Below are 18,071 nucleotides of genomic sequence, written 5' to 3'. Positions count from 1 at the left end.
AATGGAGAAATGACCTTTGAACAGTAAGGTTCAGCCTTCCAACTAGTATTTGAAGATTTCAAGAAGGTGCTAGATGGGACAAGTATCTAATGAGAAGATTTGTGATACACGTGGAAGGAAAAAAGAAGAAGAAGATAGATACAAGAGAACAAGAGAGATATAAAAGGTGGAGGATGGCAGAAGAAAAGGGAGGGGGGATGGAATACTTGAACTGTAGTTGTAATATTGTTCTTAAAGAAAGAAAGGCAATACAAGTGGTCATCGGCTTACGTCCGAAGAGAGTTTCTTTGCTATTCTCATCTATTGAACACGCAGATAACGGCAATCTAGCATGTTTTTTCCTCTTTATCCAATATCCATAGTCTAGATTTCAAGCCCATACTCTACAAATTTTATTGTATAAGGCTCTTTGGGCCTGAGTCCATCTAGTGACTGGACCGAGTACAAATTGTGCATTTACAATTACTATTAAATATATTAAAAGTAAACATTTTAAAGAAAAAATTTATAAAGGAAAATATACTAAAAGCTGGCAATATATGGTATTAAAAATCACATTAATTTTCAAAAATTTTCCTACCTAAAACCATTGACACTAGCTATTCAAATTTTGATTTATATTTGAATTTCAAAATTTAGGAATCAACGTATCTAATATTAAGGGATAACTGATTTCTTCAATTCACATAAATGAATATTAAAATATGATATTTTTTATAAAAATATCCAACATCTTGTCCCAACATGTTTCCCTCCATGGAAAAAAAAGGAACAAAACTGAAAACTCAAGTAATCTGACCGTGCCCAATACCATTGTCATCTCCAAAAGGTACAATTGGGCCTATATTTTGCCCTAGCAATGTAGTCTAGGCCTTGCCATAAGTAAAACTCTTAGGCACTTATTCTTTTTTCTTTTTTCTTTTTTGAAAAAAATAAGGCCTATGAATGTATGTTTGAAACAATTTATTTTTCAAATGGTAAATTACAAAGTACACCCCTAACGTTTGGGGTTACTTGGATTTTTTACCTTGAAGTTTGAAAAATTAGATTTTACACCCTAAAGTTTACTTCCGTTAGCAAAATCAGCCCCTCTGTTAGTGGGTTGCTAACATGTCCGTCAAGTGTCACATAAGCTGATGAAGTGTACTAGTTGATCCAATTAAAATATGACACATGGATATAATAAATCCACATCAGGTAAATAACTTAAAAACTTTAAATAAATAAAATAAAAACTATTTTAAAAAAAATAAAATAATCAATTTCCTTAGCAACTATCACGTTGGGTTTCTCATGGGAATTAATCAATTTCTTAATGTCTTCTTCCCTTCCATTGAACTTAAGCCTTTGCTGGTAGCTATAGAAGATATTAGAAAATGTTGATTCAAATTTTATGAAATATCAGTAAACCACAAACTAATGTGTTCATCAGAGACAGAGGAAGAGAGAGTGAGGAGGAGATTAAGCTAGCGGCAGAGCGGATCGAGTGGTGGTGGCTAAGCTTCATGTAGCCAAACCTCAGCAGTTGCCAATGACCACTGCAAGCCACAGAATGATGGATCTCTCTCTCTCTCTCTCTCTCTCTCTCTCTAATCTCATGGGAATTATTCACTTTCTTAATGTCTTCTTCCCTTCCATTAAACTTAAGCCTTTGTTGGTAGCTAGAGAAGATATTAGAAAATGTTCATTCAAATTTTCTGAAATATCAGTAAACCACAAATTGATGTGTTCATCCGAGATAGAGGGAGAGAGAGTGAAGAGGAGATTAAGCCAGCGGCAGAGCAAATCGAGTGGTGGTGGCCAAGCTTCATGCAGCCAAACCTCAGTAGCTACCAACGACCATTGTGAGCCATAGAAGGATGGATCTCTCTCTCTCTCTCTCTCTTTCTCTCTCTCTCTCTCTCTCTCTCTCTCTCTCTCTCTCTCTCTAATCTTGCAGGTTTCTCTCTCCTAAGCCCGATTCTCTCTCAAGCTCAGCCATGCCGGAACCTTACAAGTACGATCACCATACATGGCAGCACAAGTCAACAAGGTCTCCACCATTGATGGCCGTTGATTTCACTCTCTTTTTGTTTTATCCTTTGGTTGATTTGGTGATTAGGTTATGAAAGCTTGAGAATTTCATTTGGGTTTGGGAAATAAGAGCTTGTAGATCCGTGGGTTTTGATATGTGCCCTGTTGAAATTGTTTGTGTTTTAGAATGGGTTTTTAATTTGATTTGTAATTTTTTTAGTTTTTGTTTGGGTAGAAAATCTTGATTTCTTGAGGAATTTTTGAATGCCCAAAATATTGTATTTTAAGTGTTTTGGTTGTTGGTTTTGCTCATTAATTATTGTGTTGGGTTTCTTGGGAAAATTTTCTGTTTGGTCACCCAGAAAATGCTGGGATTTTTTTTTCTGTTTGTTTGTAGCTGGATTCATTTGGATTTTTGCATTGCGTTGTCATTTTTCAGTGTTTCTTTGGAAAGAGATTCTTGATTTTCTTTGGGAAATTTCGAATAACCTAAAAATAAAAAATGCTATAAAAAATATATAGATTTATTTTAATTTTAGTTAAAGACATTAAATAGTTAATAACACATGTCACTATTTAATTGTTCCAACTAGCAAATGTCTCAATATGATGTGCACTTAACAAACACGTCAGCAAACCACTAATGGAGGGTTTGATTTTGCTAATGGAAGTAAACTTTAGAGTGTAAAATTCAATTTTTTAAACTTCAGGATGTAAAATTCAAGCAACACCAAACATTAGGGGTTGTACTTTGCAATTTACCATTTTTCAAACTTTGAAATATAGTCATTTTTCTATATATATACACACACATTTGTAAAAAAAAAAAAAAAAATGAAACCTAGAGTAAAGTAAAATGTTAAAAATATATATTTTTAAAGCACCCAAACAAACAGCAATTTTGTTGCGGGAGGTGTCAAATTTCCAAAAGATGAGTGAAATAGGGATAAAACTTTTTCCCCACAAACAAAAAAATAATAATAACAAAACAAAAACGGTACACAGATTTAACTTTAAGATACATCAAGGAGTAACGGTTTATAGATTTTTCAATTGTATATATATTTTGATAATTAATTTAATGGTTCTTGTAAGACATTAGTATAATTGTTAATTTAAATTATCTTAAAGTTTTATTTATATTCACGAGATTTTTTTTTTTTTTTTACGTAAGATTAGAAATATATACTTATTTAACATAAAATTACTTGGATACATAAAAAGCACAACCTACATATAGGCACATAAATCTTCCAACGATACAAAAGAATCAGAAGCACATTCAGCATGTGCCACTGAAATATAAGCAACTTCATTAAGCTTTAAGCCTAGAGAAATCTAACTCCCATATACACAACCCAGATAAAGAAGATTTTACAACATGTATCAAATGGCCATAACAGAGAAACCATGGGTTCAAAGATTGGAGAGCCCATACAACTTGGTTGCCATTTGTTTCCAAAACCTCATCAGAGATGCCAACATAAATTGCAAACTGGACAATTGCGTGCTGCCCATCAAAGATTCATCCTAGTAGCGAGTCAAATATTTTAACTTAAAATAATTATTAAAAACAAAACACAACACTAATCCATAATGCCTCAATCCCCCCACTAATCTTGTTTCCTCTCAATCTCTTGATTCTTTCTAAGTTTTAAACTTTGGATTTTTTTTTTTTTGCCTTATTTTATTTTATTTTACTTTTTAATAAATATATAAATAAATAAAAACAATAGTTGAACTCAGTGGCGGAGCCAGAATTTTAGTTTAGAGAGGGCAAAATTAAAAAATATTATTTAAAGTGAAATTGGTCTAAAAATGTTAATCAATAATAATAACAAATAAATAAATAGTCGTAAGAAAATAAATAAATTTCATATCATTAAAATAATTTTTTTTTAAAAACCAATTCATACTATAAAATCTATAACAAAAAGTTTACAAACTGATGTGGTAAAAATGTGATTAGTGTTCTTAAATAATATATAATGAATAAATGTTTGAAATTATTTTTTGTTATTGGTGACATACCAATTTGTAAGATATAAGTAATAAAATTTGTAGTATCTCTAACATCACTCAACAATAAAATAATGTGAAAAGTATCATTAATGGTGAAAATGTGAAAAAATAATAGAAAAGGAGAAAGAAAAAAAAAATTGTGAAACAGGTGTCAAACTCAGACAAAACAAAAGCAACTTACATGAATAGAAAAATAGGTGAAAAGGTCATAAAGTTTGATATTTGAGAAAACTTTTTTTTACTTTTTTTTCCTTGTGTTAGAATCACTTTCAAGTTTCAACCAAGTGGGAGTCCTTTTTTAGTTTTTTTCTCTATGCTAGTGAGTAACTACTTAAGAATTAAGATTACATATACATGAAAATTTTAGGAGGAGTTAGGGGGGCCAGGTGCCCCCTCTCGCCCCCCTCTGGCTCCGCCCCTAGTTGAACTTTATTAATAAGAAAACTCTGAACAATGGGGAGAAGAAATGAGGATTATCTCTAAACCAGATGAGAGTCACCTCATTCTCCTTAGCAAAACCCAATTGAAACTTTGGAGTTGCATTGCAAACTCCATTGATCTCTTCAAATTTAATTCAGAACTATAACGCAAAAGAACTTTCTTAGGGGCTTGAACGCGCCACTACAAAATGTGTTATCTCCTTGATGTTTACAGTCCAAAGTCGCCAAAATCCTCATCTTGTATAAAATCCATTTTGGTATTTTGGACATTAAGTAATTAGAAGAGCAAGAAAAAAACAAAAACAAAAACAAAAAAGTTGAATTTTACATAATTTTTCTAAAAGAAATCAGATAATGAGGTGGTATAAAATTTTCAAATTATTTTGAGTAATAAAATTATATATTTAAAATTAATATACTCATATTAATATGTTAAGAATCTTTCTTCCATTTATTGATCTATGATGAGAAAACATTTTGCTGATGACAAGAAGTCTAATTCTCCAAGAGACATGTGAATTATGACATACCTTACCCCACTTCGTTACTTCAAAATTTACAAGTCTCTCGTAAATTTTGAGTTTGACAATCTTCGGTGTGACAACCAATAAAATTGTTCCAACATTCAATCTAGCAGGCTATGGGCCCTACTCCACTGGTATAAATAAGCTGTTAGGGAAATAGTGTTTGTCAAGTAGCTAGAAAACCAACAAAATCCTAAGTATTCAATCATCCCTTTGTGGAAAAATTTTTGCAATCTCTTCCTCATCTTTCTCTTTCTCTTCCTCCTCCTCAAAAGGGGTTTATAGCTTTTATTTATTTTTATTGATTTTTTTTATAACTTTGTGATATTAATGGTTACCATTTTTCCTCGTGTACCAGGGTAGAGATTTATGTTTCGATCAAAGTTCTTACAGCTACCCTATATATAAGCATACAAGAGACTATGAGAGCCTAAATTGAACTTACTGAAAACCATTTCTGTGAAGCCTTGTTGCAGTGGTTATTTACTGCAACAAGACATCGGTTGGCAAAGCCTAGAAACCAATGTAGCAGAAATTCACTTTTGTCACAAAGCTCCTCCTTAGGTAAACACTCAAGACTGTGGCTAGCAATCAGAGTTCGCCTCAACCACAGAACATCGGCTCAACCAACAAAATAGCTGAATAAAAGAAAGACTTCTTCTTGAAGGAAATATGCATGTGCGTAGTGGAAAATAAACGGATCTACTTCATTCATAAAAGTTAACATGCACTATGTAAGTTTCAAAATTTGAGAACAAGAGAGTGTACCTTGGAGCGGTGAATTTCAAAACCGAAGATCAAAATCACTTGGGAACACTTTCAATCTTCACTCCAATTCCACTAACGCCTAAGATGTATGGTCTCTCAATCAGTTCCAAAGGGAGAATATCAAAGTGTCTAACACTTACATGCACCACTTCATAAATGTTCTTACAAAATTCTTTGCAAAAAATTCTGTGTGTATCTCCCTTTGTGTCTAATCGATTATCTAATTGGACTAGCCTTTTGGGTCTTTCCAATTGGGCTTAAGTGTGTGGCTTGGAGTGGGACCAAAAGGGAACAATAAGACAATAGCTCCAATGGGCCTTGGGCTTTTCTGTCAACTCTTGACAAGTCCAAAGTTACCATTAAATATATTTAATACCACTATATAAATATAGTCGCACTCTAAGCCTTATTTATAAATTATATCCCAAGACTTTATTGTACATGCAACCCCTTCATAAAATATTCGTAGTAACACAAAGTCATGGATGTAGACTGCCACTTTGTAGATTACTACATCTTATCCTTGAGTACCCGGTTTAATCCTTTAAGTTATTCATCATATATTTATGAAATCCAATTTCATAAATATATACTCTAGTAACTATATACTAAAGTAATTAAGCCTAAAATTCTGAATAACAAACCCATTAAACTTATCCCAAGGGAATATTTTGTATTTCCGTTAAGAGACTATGAATTACATCTTGAGAATATATGTTCTATCAACATTAAATGTGGTTGCCCAACATACTAAGGTTTTGATTGTAACTCTAAATCTCACTCTTGATATATCAAAGCAACCTACACCTCATGAATGAGTCCATTATTCTCTTAGGATTAAGAGTTCATGCAAATATAAGTCATGAGTTTATTATTCATTTAACAATCGTTAGGAGAATAATAAAACTCACACCGGTCTAGTTCAATATGTTTTAACTTTTAAAACATATCAACATATCAACTAGAAATCTCCATTTCCATGATCAAGACAAATTATCTTAGTTGATATGTTATAGTCTTCGCAGATGAAATTCTCAATTTTCATCACCGACTACGAACTACATGTTGAGTTTACAAGGAACTTGTGATTTACATCTTCTGTGACTAAATCACATACAATGCATCTCATGGACTATTTGATAATGTCTCAATATTCATGTTATCATTATTTCAGATAATAATAAAACAACTTTATTAAACACAATATTAAGTCATACACAATGTCATACATAATGTCATACATAATATCATACATAACATCATATAATAGGATTTAAGGGCACTAATCCTAACAATCTCCCACTTGCCCTAAAGGCTATTGTGCACTAATCTAACTTCCATCTCCTCCAAATAAGACTCAAAAGTCCTTTGGGGCAAGGCTTTGGTAAAGGGATCCGCTAGATTCTTCGCACCATCAATCTTTGCTACTACCACATCTCCACGAGCAACAATGTCTCGAATGATATACTTTCTCTCAATGTGCTTTCCTTTCTTATGATTCTTTGGACCTTTGGATTGTGCAACCGCTCCATTATTGCCGCAAAACAATGTAATAGGAACTTGCTCAATTCTCATAACACCAAGATCAGAAAGTAATTTCTTGAGCCAAACAGTCTCCTTTGCTGCCTCACAAGCAGCAACATATTCAGCTTCCATGGTGGAGTCCGCAATACAAGATTGCTTAACACTCCTCCAACTTATGGCTCCACCTCCCAAGGTGAAAACACATCCCGACGTGGATTTTCTGAAATCTAGATCCGACTGAAATTCTGAATCTGTATAGCCAATGGGAATCAAATCCTCACAACGATAAACAAGCATATAATTTCTCGTTCTTCGTAGATACATGAGAATATGCTTTACAGCTTGCCAATGTTTTGGTCCTGGATTTGATTGATATCGGCTGACCATGCCAACTGAATAACAAATATCCGGTTTAGTACAAAGTATGGCATACATGAGACTTCCCACAACAGAAGCATAGGGAACTTGTCTCATCATATTTTCTTCCTCTTGAGTCTTAGGGCTTTGGTCATCAAACAATGGAACTCTATGTCTAAAAGGAAATAATCATTTCTTGGAGTTTTGCATGCTAAATCGTTTTAGAACCTTATTTATATATCCAGCTTGTGACAAACCTAACATCTTATTCTTTCGATCTCGCCAAAGCTTGATCCCTAGAATATAGTTAGCTTCGCCCAAGTCCTTTATATCAAATTGACTTGACAACCAAACTATTACAGATGACTTACTCCTACATCATTTCCAATGAGTAGAATATCATCAACATAAAGCACTAGGAACATTAATACTTTATCTTAATGTCTTTTGTACACATATGGTTCATCAAGATTTTGTTCAAAACCAAATGATTTGATTGCTTGATCAAATCTGATATTCCATGACCTAGATGCTTGCTTAAGTCCATAAATGGACATTTTCAACTTGCATACCATATGCTTTTGGTTCCTTACTATGAAACCTTCCGTTTGCAACATATAGATTTCTTCTTCAAGATTGTCATTTAAAAATGCAGTCTTGACATCCATTTGCCAAATTTCATAATCATAATGAGCAGCAATAAATAAGAGAATTCTAATAGATTTAAGCATGGCTACTGACAAAAAAATTTCATCATAGTCAATGCCTTCTTTTTGTATATACCATTTCGCCACTAGTCTTGCTTTAAAGGTTTCAACATTTCCATCTATCCCTCTCTTCCTCTTGTAAACCCATTTGCAACCAACAGGTTTAATGCCATTAGGCACCTCTACAAGATCCCAAACTTGATTGAAATACATGGAATATAATTCAGATTTCATAACTTGGACCCAATGATGTGAATCTATATCATTTATTGCTTCATCATAAGTGTAAGGATCCGATTCAGCCTCTTCTGAGATAGCTTTATAAGTTTCTCCCAAACCTATAAATCTCAAAGGAGGCTGAACAATTCTCCCACTACGACGAGGCACCTATGTACTAGACATCTCATGAATAGTATCTTGTGTTATATCCAATACAACCACACCATCCCTAGTTTCATCTATTGGTTGTTTAACTACAGGTTCATTCATTTCAGCCAAGACAACTCTACTTCTAGGAGTAAAATTATTTATATACTCATTTTCCAAGAATTTGGCATTTGTGCTAACAAAAACTTTGTTATCATTTCGACTATAGAATAAATAAACCCTAGTTTCTTTTGGATAACCCACAACCCACAAGCAAACATACTTCTGATTTTGGTTCCAACTTATCAGGCTTCCCCTTTAGCACATGTGCCGGATAACCCCAAATGTGGAGATACCTCATACTAGGCTTACACCCACTCCACAATTCCTTGGATGTTTTGGGAACAGATTTTGATGGAACCAAATTCAAAAGATGTATTGTTGTATTTAAGGCATACCCCCAAAACGAAATTGGTAAAATTGAATAACTCATCATGGACCTAACCATTTCCAAAAGAGTCATATTCCTTCTCTCCACTACACCATTTTGTTGAGGAGTTCTAGGTGCAGTCAATTGGGATATAATCTCATTCTGAATTAGGTAATCCTTGAAATCCCCAAGAAGGTATTCGCCACCTTGATCAGATCGAATGGCCTTTATACATTTGCCTAATTAATTCTCAACTTCAACCCTAAACTTTTTAAACTTTTCAAAGGTTTCGGACTTCTGTCTCATTAGGTACACATAACCATATCTTGAGTAATCATTCGTGAAAGTGATGAAATACTCATAACCTCCTTTTGCTTAGGTTGACATAGGACCACATACATCTGTATGAACTAATTCAAGCAACTCTTGGACTCTTCTACCTTTTGCAATAAAAAGTCGTTTGGTCATTTTACCTTCCAAACAAAATTCACAAACTGGAAATTCATCAAAGTCCATGGGCTCTAAGAGTCCATCTTTGATAAGTCTTTGAATTCTGTTTGAATTAACATGACCCAAACACAAGTGCCAAAGATATGCTTCATTAGTAGAAGAAAACTTTCTCTTTAATAATTTCACATGTGAATTATTATCTAATTCAGAATTGTATAATTCATGCTTATCAGGAGTTAAAATATAAAGACCATTAACAATATTGCCAGAACAGATAAACATTTAATCCTTCTTTATTACAACATTGTCTTTCAGGATAATACAATACCCATGTTTACCTAAATAAGTTGCAGAAATTAAATTCCTACGAACATTAGGTACAAACAGACAGTCTTCCAATATTAAAACCCTAGAACTGAAACACAAATTAACCACTCCAACAAATACAACTAGATATCTACTCTCATCTGCTAAGGTAAGAAACAATTCTTCTTCATTCAGCTTTCTGGTCTCCTGAAACCCTTGCAAAGAATTGCATATATGATTAGTACAACTTGAATCCACACACCAGGAATCCGTGGGATTCTGTACCAAACATATTTCAAGAAGATTGGAAGTTTTCATACCCTTGTTCTTGGCAGCCTTAAACTTTGGACAATTTCTCTTCTAGTGTCCTTTCTCACCACAATGGAAACACCTTCCTTTGAGCTTCTTTCCTTTGTTGGCAACCTCCAAAGCAATTTGCTTACCTTCTTACTTAGTAAAGTCTTTCTTCTTCTTCCTCTTACCCTTGTCTTTCGACTTAGGTTGAGAAGTAGCTTCACCCACATTGGCTTCAACACTAAAAGTACCAAGGATGCCTTCCGCTGCCACTAACTCATTCATTAATTCAGACAAAGAATAAATCTTTTTATTCATATTGTAATTAAGTCTGAATTCCTTGAATGATTCCGGTAGTGACTGGAGTATCATATCCACTTAGGATTCTCCATCAATGTCAGTACCTAAAACCTCTAAAGTATTCAGATTAGAGATCATTGTAAGACAATGCTCTCTCACTGAACTACCTTCAGCCATTTTGGTATTATAAATTTGCCTTATAGTTTCTTGCCTTGCTGAACAGCCTTGCTCACCAAACATCTCCTTCAGACTATGCATAATGTCTGAAGCAAGTTCTACATCCTACATTTGATACTATAGAATGTTTGAGATGGATGCTAGGATATAGCACATTTTATTAGATTTCTACCAACAATCATATCGTTGTTTTTCCTCAAAAGGAGTATCTAATGAAGGAAAGCTAGGACATAGTTGAGTAAGCACATATTTAAACTCTTCAGCAGTTAAAACAATGTCCAAATTTCTTTTCCAGTCAACATAGTTGGATCCAGTCAGTTTGTTTTGATTAAGAATAAAAACAAGTGGGCTAAATGATGCCATGTTCAAATCTGAAAATAATAAACATGAATATAATAAGTAAACTGGACATTATCAATTTAGCATATAAACATATAGTATGGAACCTTAATAAAACCATAAAATAATATATGCAACGACAACCCAATCACATGTTTAAAATTCATTGGAAGCAAGTAAATTATAAACACAATGATTGATTGAGAGCTATTCTCATTATTAGTGACATCACAATAACTCTTATCAAACACTAATAGTATGTCGTTTTTCTTTTAGCCTCTAAGTAATAATGACATAGCTCCGAAGCGAGGTTAACATTAAACTTAGTCTAGTGTACACCATTGACTGAATTCTATTTGAGTCATTAAGTAACTCCATGGTAGCGTGGTCGTTCTTAATGTAAAAACACATATTATTCATCATTAAGAAGTTTAACCTGTAGTACCATGAATTAAACACCCTCTGAAGAAAGCAAGGAATATTCATCAAGGCGAGGTGCGTAATCACACTACTATAAACCGTCAATGGAGGCCATGAGATCCAACCCTTGTATCTCTCTCCCACTAGATGTTTTAAAATAAAGGTTTTTAAATTTAAAACATGTATGAACTAATTACACATAGCCTTGTTTTTTATATATGTAAAAACACTTAGGAAAAATTTTGAATCCACAGTCCTCGATCGATCGTGGAAAGTTTTGGTTGCTCGATCGATCCTCGACAGATTCTCGATCGATCGAGAAAAAGTTCTACGAAGCTCGATCGATCCTCGACAGATCCTCGATTGATTGAGCGTCGCAAATTTTGAATTTTCCAGAGTTTTCTAAGATAGTTTTTCTACGTTTTCATGTACAAAACAACCAACATACGATCATAATGAACATAAATTGATATCAAAATTGAATTACATTGATGCTATAGCCTTAAAGTTCAGTTTAACATACTTAAACTTAAAATTAAACAACATCATAACATCAAAATCAATTTTTATCAATCAATAATTTCAACAATCATGCAGAAAACAAATTTCTAACAACATGAAACTATTGTCTATAATTCCGAAACTATAAATATGTTAAACAGATACGAAATGAAGACCGCTCTGATACCATTTGAAGGAAATATGCATGTGTGTAGCGGAAAACAAACGGATCTACTTTATTCATAAAAGTTAACATGCACTATGTAAGTTTCAGAATTTGAGAATAAGATAGTGTATCTTGGAGCGGTGAATTTCAGAACCGAAGATCAAAACTACTTGGAACACTTTCAATCTTCACTCCAATTTCACTAACGCCCAAGATGTGTGGTCTCTCAATCAGCTCCAAATGGAGAATATCAAATTGTCTAACACTTACATGCACCACTTCGTAAATGTTCTTACAAAATTCTTTGCAGAAAATTTTGTGTGTATCTCTCTTTGTGTCTAACCGATTATCTAATTGGGCTAGCTTTTTGGGCCTTTTCAATTGGGCTTAAGTGTGTGGCTTGGAGTGGGACTAAAAGGGAACAATAAGACACAAGCTCCAATGGGCCTTGGACTTTTCTGTTAACTCTTGACAAGTCCAAAGTTACCATTAACTATATTTAATATCATTATATAAATATAGTTGCATTCTAGACCTTATTTATAAATTATATCCCAAGACTTTATTGTACATGCAACCCTTTCATAAAATATTCGTAGTAACACAAAGTCATGGATGTAGACGACCACTTTGTAGATTATTACATCTTATCCTTGAGTATCCGGTTTAATCCTTCAAGTTATTCATCATATATTTATGAAATCCAATTTCATAAATATATACTCTAGTAACTATTTACTAAAGTAATTAGGCCTAACATTCTGAATAACAAACTCATTAAACTTATCTCAATGAAATATTTTGTATCTTTGTTAAGAGACTACAAATTCCATCTTGAGAATATATGTTCATCAACATTAAACGTTGTTGCCCAACATACCGAGGTTTTGACCGTAACTCTAGATCTCACTCCTAATATATCAAAGCAACCTACCCTCATAATCAAGTCCATTATTCTCTTAGGATTAAAAATTCATACAAATATAAGTCATGAGTTTATTATTCACTTGGCAGTCGTTAGGAGAATAATAAAACCCACATCGGTCCAATTCAATATGTTTTAACTCTTAAAACATATCAACATATCAACTAGAAATCTCATTTTCATGATTAAGACAAATCATCTTAAGTTGATATATTATAATCTTCACAGAAATGCTCAATTTTTATCACCGACTACGAACTATATTTTGAGTTTACAAAGAACTTGTAATTTACATCTTCTGTGACTAAATCACATAAATCACATACAATGCATCTCATGAACTATTTAATAATGTCTCAATATTCATGTTACCATTATTTCAGATAATAATAAAACTTTATTAAACACAATATTAAGTCATACATAACATCATACAATAGAATTATTGTATGTAAGAGCACTCATCCTAACACTTCTCTCTCCTCTTGTTCTCTTTCTGCCACAAAGGATGTAGAGCTGAAGCTCTCTAGTCTACAAACGATCAAAGAGCTAAAATCAAATTAATATTTCCAACATCAATTATTTGAAATCATCTTTCTAATTGCCTATTTTTGATTTTAGAAAATTAGGGTTATAGGTACGATGGTTTGTGTCCTATTTTGTTGCAATGTGATTCAACTGACTAGATTATATTGAGTTACTCATTTTGTTTTGTGGCAATATGTTCTCACTACCTAGCAAATAGTAGTTGTTATCTACTATTATTTGATATATTACAATATTTTTTTCTCATTGCAAGTAGTCTATAGATTTGATGCTATTGTTTTTCATTAGAAGATTATATTTATCAATTAATCTCAAAGATGTTCAGTCTTATTTATACAAAGGAAGGACAGAAAATAATAATTGATAAAGTAGAAGGGTGCAGTGAGAGGAATAGTTTACTGTAGAAGATAGAGAAGAAAGCTGAGATACGTAATTGATCAAAATGAGTACCATAGCCTCATAAAATAGATAGAGCATGTTTGGGTGGTGCTTCCTATAGTGTGTTTTCAGACCCTTTTAAAACGGATTCTGTTGTGTTTTCAACCCCAAATCGTCGCCACCATTAAGAGAGAGACTGAATAATATAAGTTGAAAACAATTTTCCAAACAACTATTTTTAAATATGCTGTTTAGTGGTAATGCCTATCCGAATTTACGGTTAAAGATATATCCCCTTTTTTAGGTAGAAAAGTATATCACATTGTGACACGAGACACGATAGTTATCTAAATACTTATTTCCCAAATATACTTCCACTTTTGTCGTGAACAGTTGCAACTTGCCCCCGAGATACGTAATGGATTGGTATAACACTACTTTATCGCACCTTGAATGACGAGTCAACACTGAATTTACGCCTACATTGACACCAAATTTGACTTTTTCCTCGAAAGTGACCCTAACCATGGCCCACCACCAAAATATCTTTCTAATTTCTATTACCAAACCCTAATTTTAAATTAACAACGAGCAAATTAAATTAACAACGAGCAATCAATTGCGAAAGAAGGATTATATACTTCATTTCATTAAACTACTGTTCTTGGGGAGGTAACATACAGGACACAGGACAAGTAACCATCGGTCAAAACTGAACCACCGGTCAAAAAAGCGAGAACCACAATGCAGAACGAGAACCATAACGAAACCAAAGCGATAAAACATAACCATAGATCCAAACAAACTCCCCCAACAGACTGAGCGTCACAGACGATAAATTCCTAACAGATCTAACTCCTCCAGCTACCACCGTCACCGCCACCGCCTCCACTGCTCCTTGAGTACCTTGAGCCTCCGTCACCGTATCCACGGTCGCGGCCGCCGCCGCCATATCCGCCACTGCCTCCTCCGTATCCACCACCACCACCACCGCTTCCGTAACCACCGCCGCCTCTGCTGTATCCACCGCCGCCTCCTCCTTCGCGGCGTCCGCCACCTCCGTAACCGCCTCCGCCTCCTCCTCGGCTGTAGCCTCCGCCACCGCCTCCGCCGCCGTTACCGCGAGACTGAGCCTCGTTGACTGTGATGTTACGGCCATCAAGATTCTGACCGTTCATTCCTTCGATGGCGTCCCTCATGGACTTCTCGTTGCTGAAGGTAACGAATCCGAATCCTCTAGATCTACCGGTTTCACGGTCGTTGATGATCTGAAAACAACAAAAACCACAACAACAAAGAGAGAACAAACCAGATCTAATCAGATCCATATCCAAAAAGCATCAAACTAAACAAACAAACAAACAAAACTAACAAAACCGATCGATCTTCGCTTTTTTTTGAAACAAAGCTGAAGATGAACGTACCGATTTGTGTGAGTAATAAAAGAATCAGTTTATAGTAACAGAGAATCAAGTAACAGAGAAACAGAGCAGAACAGATCAGATCAGATCAGGATTTTTTTTTTTGGATCGACGACAAAGCCGGATCGAGTCAGATCCGAAATCTCTGATCGACGACCAACGGACCTTCGATTCAAGGATATCGCCGTATGGTGAGAAAGCACGCTCCAAGGCTTGGTCATCGGTGGCCCAGGCGAGCCCTCCGACGAAGCATCTGAATTCGACATCTGCAGACGCCATTGATTGAGAGAATCTGAAACTGAAAGAGAAAAATAGAGAGAAAACCGAAACCCTAGAAAAGGGTAAAGAAGGAAACTGAGAGAAGAGTGAGATTTGAAGGTAAGGTATGCGTTGCTTATATAGATCTCTTGGCGTTGAAGAGGGGTTAACTAGGGTTAGTTTGTGAAACGTAGTAGTTAACCAGGGTTAACTACTCGCGGTTATTGTGGTTGAGTGTTTGGTTACGGATATAAGTTATCCCTTGAGTGCGTCTAGGGTTTTCTTTTCAAATTTTTTTTTTTTTGAACAATTTAATAGGGTTTGCTAATTTAGGAAACATCAATGAATTAGTACCCACCAAATCGGTCTCTCCGGAAAGTGAGATATGGTATACATAGAAAGTTTATAATCGGAATAAAATCTCATAATATTTTCTTAGGTTGTGTTTAATATCGATTTAAAAGGTCAGTTTTTTTTACTATTTAGTTTATTTTTGTTACTATTTATTTGTTACTATTTATAAGTCTTATTACATTTTTTGGTATTATTCATGGGTCTCACGGGCTACCTTTTAGCTTTATCTACTGTATTTTTAGCAAAAAAAATTCAGTTTCAACTAAATAAGTTGTTCCTAAACAAATTTCTAATATTCTTGTTCTGTATTGTGGTGGATTTTGGTAGGATATACTTTATTTTTTTTATTTCAACTTGTGTGAGATTCTGTTGTGTAGGTTGTATATATTCTATTGAAGATAATTGACTATTTAAAGAATATGTTGACAACTGGCCAATTATTTCGTGGATTGATCAGCTATGACTAAATTTAAGTTTTGTCAAATTATTTGATCCAGTCAATTTGTAATGAGCCATTTGATTGGGTTAGATAAACAGTTTGATCCAATGTGATAAGGAGAAAAACAGTATCATATGGATGAGTTGATTTTTAAAGAATAATTTCTAATTATTTGTATCAATATATATTCAATATTCTATCATCAAATTTTTTTTTTAGAAGATTCTATCATCAATGTGGTCGATTAAATTATAATAAAATAAAAATATATATTGTTATGTATTGCCCAGGTGTCCACTACTTTTGTTTCATTATTGTCCCTTTTTATCGTGGATGTGAATATACAATATTCTTCCATGTATCAAGAAAAAAAAAAGTCTTACATTATTCTCCAATTAATAAAAGATGGAAGAATCTCATCTAAAAAAGACTACTAATTTTATCATTTTGTTAATCAAAAATTCTCCAATTAATCAAAGATGCGTTGTTCTAAAGCTTGAAATTATTTGGAATGTTAATAAGTCTAACATTTCATCCACAAAAAATGTTTATTCTTAAATGATTTAAAGAGCATCCAATAAAACATTTTTTTATATAAAGCATCCAATAAAACTAGTTTATCTTTTGAGATGGGTTTAAGTTTCACATTTTTTAAATCATTAGATTTAAGTAGATCCAACGGTCAAAGAAGACACTCATTAATGATAATATTTTTTTTAAAATGTTTATTCTTAAATGATTTAAAGAGCATCCAATAAAACTAGTTTATCTTTCGAGATGGGTTTAAGTTTCACCTTTTTTAAACCATTAAATTTAAGTAGATCCAACGGTCAAAGAAGACATTCATTAATGATAATATTCTAATTCGAATCTTATTAATTATTCATTATTTATTACATTCCATATCTATCTCTAAACCTTAAAAAATGTATATCTCTCTCTCCTTCTCCTCTACTACACGTTTCTCTCTCTTTCTTTCTCCTCCACTACTCTTCCACCTCCATGGCCAAGTTACCGACAGATGGGAAAAAAAAAAAAAAAAAAAGCCGCAACCGCTAGTTGCACAACTGGGATTTCTGATCACCATGCTTTGCTTGGGCCTTAGGTTTATTCAAAAGGAACTGATAATTTCACATATTCTGTAGCCTATAATGCCCATACACGACTGAACTAGTGCTCTATGTGTTACTGGAATGTAAACTTATCCACTACAAAATTTCGAAGATGGTAAGTACTAATGCTAATATCGCAATGCCAAGTTACTAACTATATTGACAAACAAATTGGTCCATAAAATTTTTCTCCTGTATGTGCTTGTGCTATGTTTCCTTTTCTTTTGTAATTAAACAAGATTGAAAAGAATAGCCATAGTCCAGACAAGTAGTTTTCGCTTGTTAGGTGACAGATCCACCAAGTCCTTTTTAGTGTAACACTAAATTAAGTCATTATTTAAGTTGTTATACTAGATATGTCACACTTTCCCAACCTTTTTATTTTTATTTTTATATTTATTTTTTGGGTTGCTAAAGTCTGTACACCAAACAAACAAATATAAGAACAAAAACTTTTGGGGAAAAATACATTTCATAATAAGGTTTAATTTTTTATTAGATGGACCATAAAATACATTTAATAATAAGGTTTAT

The 18,071-nt window shown here is 33.6% G+C and overlaps 1 protein-coding gene across 1 annotated transcript; it reads right to left on the bottom strand.

Moving 5' to 3' along the window:
- Nucleotides 1-14,572: 14,572 nt before the first annotated feature.
- Nucleotides 14,573-15,742, bottom strand: LOC142643614 (glycine-rich RNA-binding protein-like). The gene is made up of 2 exons (XM_075818305.1): nt 15,540-15,742; nt 14,573-15,221 (listed from the first exon to the last, which is right to left on the bottom strand). Exons 1-2 carry the CDS (start codon nt 15,651-15,653, stop codon nt 14,805-14,807), a joined length of 531 nt encoding a protein of 176 aa, XP_075674420.1. The 5' UTR covers nt 15,654-15,742; the 3' UTR covers nt 14,573-14,804.
- Nucleotides 15,743-18,071: the final 2,329 nt, after the last annotated feature.

The sequence above is a fragment of the Castanea sativa genome, chromosome 7 (assembly GCF_040712315.1).
Source record: "Castanea sativa cultivar Marrone di Chiusa Pesio chromosome 7, ASM4071231v1".
Classification (NCBI taxonomy): domain Eukaryota; kingdom Viridiplantae; phylum Streptophyta; class Magnoliopsida; order Fagales; family Fagaceae; genus Castanea; species Castanea sativa.
Note: the sequence above shows the minus strand (reverse complement) of the source record. Positions and strands in the feature narration are given on the sequence as shown.

Bases quoted from the DNA above. Each gene is read 5' to 3' on its own strand.
- LOC142643614 (XM_075818305.1), bottom strand. From the start codon at position 15,653: ATGGCGTCTGCAGATGTCGAATTCAGATGCTTCGTCGGAGGGCTCGCC. The intron at 15,222-15,539 runs GTCCGTTGGTCG...TGTTGTTTTCAG, and splicing joins GCGATATCCTTGAATCGAAG to ATCATCAACGACCGTGAAAC.